Source organism: Phodopus roborovskii, unplaced genomic scaffold (assembly GCF_943737965.1).
Source record: "Phodopus roborovskii unplaced genomic scaffold, PHOROB, whole genome shotgun sequence".
Taxonomy (NCBI): Eukaryota; Metazoa; Chordata; class Mammalia; order Rodentia; family Cricetidae; genus Phodopus; species Phodopus roborovskii.
The window spans coordinates 22,357,585-22,368,471 of NW_026126418.1; the positions used below are offsets into that span (position 1 = coordinate 22,357,585).

At 34.4% G+C, this 10,887-nt stretch overlaps 1 protein-coding gene across 1 annotated transcript in view; it reads right to left on the bottom strand.

Moving 5' to 3' along the window:
• Positions 1-10,887, bottom strand: part of Fsip2 (fibrous sheath interacting protein 2) — a 69,964-nt gene that overhangs the window by 17,107 nt on the left and 41,970 nt on the right. The window contains exons 17-18 of the mRNA XM_051184374.1: positions 3,120-10,128; positions 506-2,771 (exon numbers count right to left, since the gene is read on the bottom strand). Of these exons, the coding sequence (XP_051040331.1) occupies positions 506-2,771; positions 3,120-10,128 (9,275 nt within the window). The remainder of the gene's footprint in view (positions 1-505; positions 2,772-3,119; positions 10,129-10,887) is intronic.

Here is a 10,887-nt window from a genome sequence, read left to right on the forward strand (position 1 = left end):
GTTGTTGTTTGCTTTGATATTTTTTTTAAGAAAGAAGAGAGAGAAAGAAAGTGTATGAAACAGAGTGAGTAGGGAGGGCACAAAGGATACAAGAGGACTTGGGGAAGAAATATGAATGAAATATACTACATAGAAATATTTTTAAAAAAATAATAAAAGAAAAATAGTACTGTATTGCCTTAAGTAGATGACTTTTACTGCATGTTCTTAAATTTTTCTAACTAAAATTACATTCCAGTCATTCTAACTTTAATAAGGATACATATTTATTTTTTCCTGCTTCAAAGAAAAATAATTTTAATGGATTATCTTATAAAAAACTAGCCTTAGGCATTTAGTGTGAAATATGCAAATGACATGGCAAATCCTGTAGAGATGAACTGTTGTAACCAATTCCCTATTCAGCTGGTAAAATAACAAGCATATCTTTCCAAATCTGAAAAGGAAGGAAATTATGGAACTGGCTTACTTTTTTGCTGATTTTCTCCATTGCTGCAATACTTACCTCTAAGGGTTTTACATCTAGTCTTCCTGACCTATCCAATGAGATGCGTCTTTCTTTCTGTCTCCTTCCTAATTCAGACACGTCTGTGGAAGAGTAACCTTTTCCACTTATGGAAGCTCTTCTCAGCTCTGCTATGCTATATCCAGTTCTCTTTATACAGTCCATCTTAAGTGTCTCCAGAGGCAGAGTCTTCATTGAAATAACTGCTAAGTGTTCTGCGATGATATTTGGATCTATTTTCAATGGTTTATTCCCGACATGTGGAATTATTCTAACTGGAAGTTCCTCTTCTAATACATCATCTGACTCTGTGTCGGAGTCAGAGTTCATTCGTGCAGCATGCTTTTGTGCCTTTTCAACAATTCGGTTTGTGTCTATATCTCCAAAGGCACCAGCACTAGAACTCTTTGTGCTAACTCTACATGATGGAACATTTGAAACTCCATGGACAATTAAGCTAGCCACTTTCTTGGGAAATGACTTCTTTGTACCTTTTATATCATAGAGCTCATCATGGGCTATAGATTGATTTACTAAATTATTATAAACAGACTCAATAACCTGAGAAATCATTTCAATGTTTTCTGGATCTAAAGATTGTTCTTCAGGATCAGAATCCACAAGACTTATGTTACTTCTGGAAATTTCAGCTGTTACAGATTTTGTCAACTGAGATGCAATTTTATTTAACTCAGGTGTTGTTAAGTTGTCTGTGTTTTTGCTCACAGCACCAGGCTTCTTTACTAGTTTAGCCAAGAACAAGGCCAAAGCTTCCTCCAAAACTCTAGAGTCTAACATTAAGTCATTTATGGATGAAGGTTTATCCTGAGACTTAAGCTCATCAATAATTTTCACCACCTTGTCCATAATTTTGACAGCTTCTAGGACTAATTCTGAACTTGAAAGTTCTTCCTCTGCTTGATGTTGAAATTCTGAATTGGAAATTTCCTTCACCATTAATGAACCTATTATGTCAGGAAGGACATTACTCTTACCCATTAAATCTTCAAATACAGATGTAGCAGAGCCAGAATGTTTTAAAAGATTTGTATAAACAGAATTGGCTACTTTTTCAATAGTTTCATCATCAGCTAAAGGCACAGGTTCTGATTCCTTGTCAGGTTTTACAACTTTGATCTTACTTTTCGAGATGCATTCTTGGATTGACTTTAATATTTTTGAGCTTATTTTTTGCATTTCAGTTTCTTGAGATTTATTTCTTTCCATATGCACTTTTGGAAACAAGGATAAAAGCTTGGATAAGAACTTTACAGAAATTGCTTCTATTACGTTATAAGATAGTTTACGAGGATGTGGTGGCTGTGATGGAGTAGTTAAGGCAACATTGGTGAGAATATTTTCAACAACATTGTCAACTTCTGCACACTGATATGGAGTCAGTTCACCACCAAAATAGTTCTGTAACTGATTGCCAGCCACTTCTCGTAGAACTAAATCCACTATGGTTTTTGAAAGGAGTCGGCATCCACTAGATATGCAGTTTTGTATGGTTTCCTGTGATCCAAACTGTGGTAAAAGATTATTATAAATTGTCTGAACCACCAGTTGAATAATTTCATCATCATTTGGGTGCAAGGATTCTACATACTGTATAATCATATCTTCATTTTTGGCAATCTCTGCTGCAACTGTACTTACTAACTTCATTTGAAGGAAGTCAAGTTGTGTCAAAACATTTTGTTGAGATATTTTTGTTTTGACATTGTATAGTTTTGAAAACACTTTTGCTAAAAGAGCGGAAATAACATCATCTAAAAATTTGAAAGGCAACTTTATAGTATATGGAGATGAGGTTTGACATTCTTTACTGGCTGTTTCCACTGCCTTTTGGACCTTTTTCTCAACATCTTTTGATTCCAGAGGCACACATGCTGAAGTTGGTATCTCATCAGAAAATATCATGTTAAGCTGATGCTGAAAAATTTCACTTATCACTGTGCTAGTTAGCCTTTTTGCTAGTTTTTCCCCATTATTGTTGATGTTCTTGCAAACAGACTCTTGAGATGTACATTCCTTTAAAACATTGCAAACACAAGAGTGAACAATTTTATTGACAATTGATTTTTCAGCTGATGGTGTTCTATCTATGGAAGGAATCTTGTCAGAAGAGGATTGTTCATTTGTTTTATGTGTATGTGGCAATTTATCTACATTTTTAGTATTCATGCTGGATGCTGGTTTATCTGTAGTTGCTTCTTTAACCTCAGGAGGTCCCATATGAGCTTCTGATTCTTTGGTTGTTTGTGAGAAAACCACATTTGCCTTCTCAGGTCTAAATACCTTAACTTCTGCATCTGAAAACTGCTTCACCATTGAGTCAGGAGGTCCCATATGAGCTTCTGATTCTTTGGTTGTTTGTGAGAAAATCACATTTGCCTTCTCTGGTCTAAATACCTTAACTTTTGCATCTGAAAATTGCTTCACCATTGAGTCAGGAGGTCCCGTATGAGCTTCTGATTCTTTGGTTGTTTGTGAGAAAATCACATTTGCCTTCTCTGGTCTTAATACCTTAACTTTTGCATCTGAAAACTGCTTCACCATTGAGTCAGGAGGTCCTGTATGAGCTTCTGATTCTTTGGTTGTTTGTGAGAAAATCTCATTTCCCTTCTCTGGTCTAAATACCTTAACTTCTGCATCTGAAAACTGCTTCACCATTGAGTCGATGAGTTTCATAGCGGTATCATAAAGTTCATCTTGGTGCTGGTCCTCAGTTGCCTTTGGAGTTCTATCACATGGTTTTTTTTCTGGTGAAGATGTAAATATTAGTTTATTCACCAATTCAGTGATCACATCTTCTAGAAACTTAGCAGGAATAATTGTAGGTTTGCTTTCTGATGGAGACTGTGGGTGGTCTGGCTTACTAGGCTGAATTTTAATATCTTTCTCTTTTCTTATTTCAGTCTTATCTTCTTTTTTAGTTTCAGTTTCTTCACTTGCTTTCTTATTGGCAGTGATGTCTCTGTTAACTGGTGGGGATAACTCCTTTGTTTTAACATTCTGTGCAGAATCTTGAAGTATAACTAAAGCTTTATCACTTAGGAGGCCTTTGCTGTATATTGGTTTGGAAAAATCCAATGGCTCTTGAGAAGATATTAAAACATTGTCATAAATATTCTCAATGACATTTTCAACACGTTCAGTTTCTGAGTACAGTTCTTCATCTATGTCTGTTTCAGCTACAGATTGTGTCCTCTCTTCCATGACAGGTTGTTGGGCTATTTTTACAGTTTTGTCTCTTATGCTCTCTTTACTCTTACTCTTGGGTTTGTCATCAGTTTTCACTAAGCTTTTACTGGCATTGTCCATTTTCCCTTCATTGTCCGTTACAAAATCTGATACAGGTACCTCCTTCTCAGAACTGTTTTCAACAGTAGCAACTGAAAAATGGGTGTATATTTCAATCATCTGCCCCTGTTCATTGATTAGAACTAAATTCTCTTTCTCAGTTTCATTAGTTTTACATTTGTCACTCACATGTTGAACTTGAGTACCTTTACTTTTCATACTGGTAGTTGGAGACATAACTTCTGAGACATTTTCATATTTTTGAGTGGTAGATTTCAGTTTATTTTCATCTTCTTTCTTTGTATCTGTGCCACCAGTAGTTGATCCTGACATCAGGTTAATGATATTGCTTTTCATCATGGTAGCTATAGAGTTAAGTATTGGAGATTGGGCATCATCTTTTTTCATTGATAAGTCTTTAGATAGAGCAAGCTGGCTCTGTTTTAAGCACTGACTAATCTGCATGGATGTTTTCTGTGGTATGAGCTGAACTCTTTGGGTAATATTTTCTGGATCTAGAAATGAAAAGAAAGTCGAACACCAGTCCCCCGAAAATAGTGGTTGGATCTTGAATGCAGAGATTGCCTTCTGAGCTAAAGAAGAAACCATTTCTATAACAATGTTACCACTGTCATCTTTCTGAATACTATCAGATCCAAATTTACCTATGAACTGATCATATACAAAATTAGATATCTCATCAACTGTCTCCTTCCCAATGGGTGGGAAAGAAAATATTTCTTCAGCATGCGGTAAAACTTTGATTTCACTTTTTCTAAATTCCCGTATGAGAGAGTTTGCAAAGTTGATAGCTAAGCTTACAATTTCTGGCTCTGGCTTATCATTTTTCCTAGAATCTTCAGTAACAGTTGCAAAAGAACAAAATTTGTGAGCAAGGTCAACAATTACATCTTCTAAAAATGCAGCTGAAAACAGAGAAGGCTGTGCCTTTTCTTTCCCAGATGTAGTAACAACAGAAGCATGGCCATATTCAGGTAAGTTAGCAGAAGATGAGTCTTCACCATACAAAAAGGGTCGCAAATGATGATCCATGACTTCTTTCATAATGAAACCAGCCATTTTACTGAGAAATGAACCTCCCTTTTTGTGTGCATCTTTCTGTACTTCTGCTTGGAAATCAGAATTTTTCAAAATATTATTACATACAGAATCAACGAAATTCTCAGTAGTTCCCAATTGTGCACACTCTGCATTCTCTTCTTCAGTAGCAAATCTTATCTCATGTTCAGAAATTTCTTTTATAATTTCATCAGTCAGTTTTGAAGCTGCAGCCAAGAACTCGTCACCATCATCTGACCCAACCTCTTTTTCCTTTAGTTTACTTGTAGTGTCATCTGTAGGGAAGATATTTACTAAAAGCTTATAAACCATATTTTCTATCAGAGAACAAGGGAGCACTGTAATGCATGATGGCAAGGCATTGGTATCCTTCAAGATGACATTGAGCACATTCTTGATGATATTTTCTGCTCGAGGGAAAGAATAGGAAGAAGGCATTAATTCACCTGAAACTAATGACTGTACCTGATAATCATAAATTTCTTCCAGTAGAAAATGATATATCTTTCCTCCGATACAAGATGTGTCATTTTGTAAAGCCCTATGTAGTTGCGTCAGTGATTTATATTTATCTATTATATTTTCATAAACTGAGTTGACTGTGTTTTGAACCATTTCTTTATATGTCTCTGAAAACCATAGACTCTCATCCAAATTTTCTGCGAGTAAAATTTCAGATGCAGTGAATTCTAAAACAATTGATTTTACTAATGTTGTAACGATATCCATTATTTTGGCTATCGCCTTCTCTGGGGTTTCATCAGCCAAAGAATTCTGTACAAATGTCTGAAGAATTTTGCATAAAAGCTCAGAAATTACTTCTTCCAAAAAGACAGCTGAGTTCATAATGAAAGATAGTTCTCTTTGCTTAGGGTTTGTTGCTTTCTGCTTACAAGGTTGAACAACTGAAGCTGAAAGAAAACTTTTATTTCCTGATAAGAATGACTCTAGATGATGATTGAAGATCTCTTTTATTATAAAACTTGCTATTTTTGAAACAGGTATGCTACTTACACCTTTTTTATCCTTTGTAAGAGACTGGTATAGATTTGAATGAGAAAGATCGGCATAAATGGAGTCAACCATTGACTGTATGTCTTTTTCTGAAATCATACTTTGTTTTTCATTTCCATGTTTTACAATACATATTGCATGTTTTGAAATTATTGACATGATTTCATTTATCAGTTTCATAACTGTGTTACTTAAGTCTGATTGAGAAGTACCAGAATGTTCTACACTGGAGTGTGATGGACTTATTTGAGACATAAGCTGAGTGACTATTTTTTCTAAATGAATATGTGAGAGCATAGTAGTATATATTGTTGATGCTTGTCTTCTGAATCTTGATTTACTAATATCGTAATGAACTCTATTTACCAAAGTATTTTGACTAAGTTTGGAATGTAAACTTACAGGCAGATTTGCTATAAGATCTGGTGGAATTTGGAAATCCAAAATTTCAGTTAGAATGATTTTCGTTATCTTGCCAGCTAATGCCTTTGTGTCATCTAGAAAATCATTATCAGGCATCATTTCCATTTCATATTCTTCTAAAACTTTTCTGTACACAGTGTCAATAATGTTTTTGAGTGCATCTTTCTCTACTGGGGGAAAACACAACCGTTCCTCAGCATTCTCTATAGTTGTAACCTGGGCTTTTGAAAATTCTTCTGTTATCCAATATATGAGACTTTCAGCTTTATCAAACAGAGCATCTTCTGAATTTCTTGTTGACTCCACTTGTACAATGCCAACCACTCTGTGAAATATTTTACTTACTACTCCAGAGACCACATCTTCCAAAAAAGTTGAAGAATAAGCACTAGCATACAAGAACTGTGGTCTGTCATCAAAACATTTGCACGGTGCAGTAGATAATTGCCTTTTTTCTACAAATGGCTGAAGATGCTGTTCACATACATATTTAATAATTAAACCTGCAATTTTGTCAATGAAAACCTCATTACTTTTTGTGATATTTTCTTCCACTGATTCTTGAGATTCAGAGTCTTCTAAAATGTTTGTGAAAACAGAATCTACAAGATGGCGAACATCATCTTCTGAGTAAAAGGACTTGGCCTTATCTTCGTCTTTTGAAAACCTAATTTCATGTTGGGAAATTTTTCTCCTAATATCACTGATCAGATTGGAAGCAATTTCATTAAAATTTACTCCTTTATCTTTTGGAGCTGCTGTATTTGAAACCATTTTAGGAAAAGGAAATATTTTAGATAATAGTACTCTGATCATATTTTCTAAAAATGTGTATGGTAGCAATGTATTATATGGAGGTAAACACTGGTTTGGCTTACCAGATTTATTGATGTTACCAAGAACATCATAAATAATATTATCAGCCATTGAATTAGAACAGGAAGCAGCTGACAAATCACCAGAAAACAGTGGGTGAAGAAGGTAGTCTGAAATAGCTGCCATGATTAATTTGGCAATATTTTCCACAAAAGCGTCACTATTTTCAGACTCGTCAATGTCAGCATCTAGCCCATGCTGCTTCAAAACATTTCTATATACTGAGGTGACAAGTTCATCTACAATATCTGTATCACTAAATGGAAAGGATGACTGTTTATCACACAGAATAGGAATCTTAGATTTGTCTAAATGGTTATTCACTGAGTTTACTATTTTTTGGGTCATATTTTCCATCTCAGTATTAGTATTTGGATTAGGACTAAAAATCTTTGATAAAACTCTGGTAACTATTTCCCCTACAAATTTATCAGGGTAAATGCCAAAAGGTGATGGCTTCTGGAGTTTGTGAGACTCTACAACTTCACTGAGAACTTGTTTGACCATATAAGATACCTCATCCAGTGGAGTTTTTGGGCGAGGTAAAATCTCTCCACACAAAAATGGTTGAAGATGGTTTTCAATAATTTCTTGGATAATGAAACTGGCTATTTGGTCAATCATAATCGGACTTCTGCTAATTATATTCTTCTGTATTAAATCAAGAGAATCAGACATTTGTAAAATATTACTATAAACAGAGTCTACCATCTTTTGGAGGTTTTTATCTGTGTGGAGACATTGATTATCATAGATAGTGAACCAGATTTTATGTTTTGAAATGGCTGACATAACTTTATTTGTTATACAGTTGGACATTTCATTAAAATTTGAACTCATTAAGCACTGTTTTTCTGGAGGTGAAGGCTTTATAGGCAGGGGAATAAGCTGAGCTAAAAGTCTTCTGATGACATATTCTAAAAATGAGTGTGGTAACATGGTACTATAATCTTTTGAAGATATGGGTTCAGAGATATATTTTCTTAAATTATTTTGAAGTTTATAAAGTATGATTTCAGCATTGAGAGTATGATATGAATTTGACCTGAGCTTTCCCTTGAAGCAAGATGGAAGCTGATAGTCTACAATCTCTAACAATATGCTATTATACATTCGTTCAGCTACTGAAGTGTTGTCATATGACAGATTATTCCCACAGGTTATTTTAAATTCGTATTGCTGTACAACATCATAATAAATGGAATCAACAATCTTAGTAACACATTCTTTATGTGCTGATGGAAAATAGAGCCTTTCTTCGGGATACCTTAGAACAGTGATTTGAGCATTATTTAACTCATTCACTACATAGTTGATAAGTGATGTATTTATGTCATTGAGCCAGGTTTCACTGATGTTTATATTTTTCCTCCACAAAGAGGTAGTCAGTTTAAAAAATAATTCCGAGATTATGTCCTCCAAAAACGTGGCTGAATAAACACTATTTGCACCTCTTTGACATAGCTTACTGAAGGCTACTGTGTTCATTCCTCTTGTTTGTTGTTTATCAGGAAGTGACAAAGAGAAAGGCTTTATTGCCCTTTGTTTGCCAAATGTAGTTTGTGTTTTAAAGCTAGCTGCATTTGCATTATTCAAGGACCTGTTCAAAAAACTATTGTCATTGCTCATGAATCCTACATGGGCATTATTTTGTCCCAATTCTGTTAATTCTCGCCTTTTTGCTTTTGGGAAAAAAGGCTGTATTTCTCTTGCTCTGTAGTTCATGCATTTGTTTTCAAAAGGAGCCTGTTGAAAACCATGAGATAGTTTATCCATCAAAGATTTAACCATGCTGTGAGATATAACATTAAGTACACAGTCTGATGATAATAAATCTTGATCCATGTCTGCCAGATTTTCCAAAATGTCTGGCATGTAATCTTGAAATTGTTCACTGTCCATTGGTGCCTTACAATAATCAAAATCTCCACCTTGAACACTTCGAAGTAATTTTCGATGATGACATTCTTCTGCTACTTCACGAAAAAGAGAACTATCCTCAAGAAATGCAGAGCCTGTGCATTTTTCTAGGAGTGTTCTAATAAGTTTCTCACAAACAATATTGAGAAGAAAAACTGATTTAGGGGAAAGACCTAGATTATTTGTAAGGATTCTATTACTTTGTTGATTATCTGAGGTGAAAAATGTTCTTGATAGTTTACCAGAACTCATATCCCCATCGGGGATTTCATCTGGTAAAAATAAATCTAAAACAATATTGAAGACTTCATTGACAACTTCTTTGGATTCATGAGATTTTAGGTTACCAACCAGACTGTTTAACCTACATGCCAGGTAATTTAATTTATTTCTTTGAGCAAGGTGATCAATTAGGTGAGGAGATGATTCCAAGCCCTTGGGGCCTATCTGACTTTCCACAGTATTGATTTTGTTGAAAATCGGCATACTGTTTGTAACTGTTTTGTTTCTTATATTATTTTCAAAATGATGTTCTATTCCTAGTACTTTGGACAATACACAAATTACTCCTTTTAAGAGATCTTGAAAGATATCATCAATGTTGGAAGAAGTCACACTTGGACAGAACCTGTACTTGGTTTTTATGGCAGCCTGATGTGCCTTGTCAGCACTTACAATGTTACCATTAGAAAGAATTTCAATAATAACTTCAAAAATACTTAAGGCAAGTTCTCCAATGGAAATAGTCCTGCTCTTATACACCTGAGAATTAATTGAGATATTTTTGTTAGCTAATATATCTTGGATTTCCCATGGTTTGTCTTTGTTACCCTCTTTGGTGTCATCAGAAATGTTTGAAATTAAGTAGCAGATGACTGATTCAGAGAGATATTCACAGAACTGATACATCGAAGAATTAGTGTATATGCTTTTTAGAGGCTGTTTTGAGTCATAATTTTTCTTTGGGGGTGAAGAAACATGAGACAACTTCTCATCAGTTGAAACTAAAAAAATGTAAGAAAAAATAAGCATTTTTAGAATGAATTAGAGAAATTTTGGAAAATTCAATATATTGGCAATATATTTTGTCTATAAAGCTCCTTACTAAGGTAAAAGGTAAAACTTAATGACAAAAGAAATGGGATTTTCCTTAAATACTTCACAATTGTAAAGTCTTAGTCTTAGCCAGTATGTTGAGAAACAGGAAAACAGATTTTCCATATTCAAATCTCTAAGACATGGGTAGATTTCTGCCTTGGCTCTATAACTGTGGATACTAAGAGTTCAGATTTTCAGGACTGGTGAACAGGACTGCTACAGCTCCAGTGATATGATTATTTAAAATTATATTAAATGACAATATTTAATGCTGTGCTGCATTTTACTTGGAAGTTTAAAGATTTGTGTTACTCTATCATCTTGAATAAAACATAAGTATATCAACTCTAGAATGGTTAATGAGAGACTGCAGCAACAGAGGCAAGCATAAGTACTTTGCAAACTTTATAATTCACAGTGCATGGTCAACCAAAGTTCCCTACTTTGTTTTTGATTTTCCCCTTATCTGCTGGCCTAAAGGGAAACAAAACCCCACATGTTTTATATTTAATACATAGACAGTTAACTCAGTAACATATTATGCATTATGGGAATTTTAAAAATAATCAAAAAGTTATTCCACATTTTTGAAGCTATTTTCAGGTAAAACAAAATGTAGACTCTTGGACAAGTGATCTTTTAAATATACCTTTCACTGTTTTACC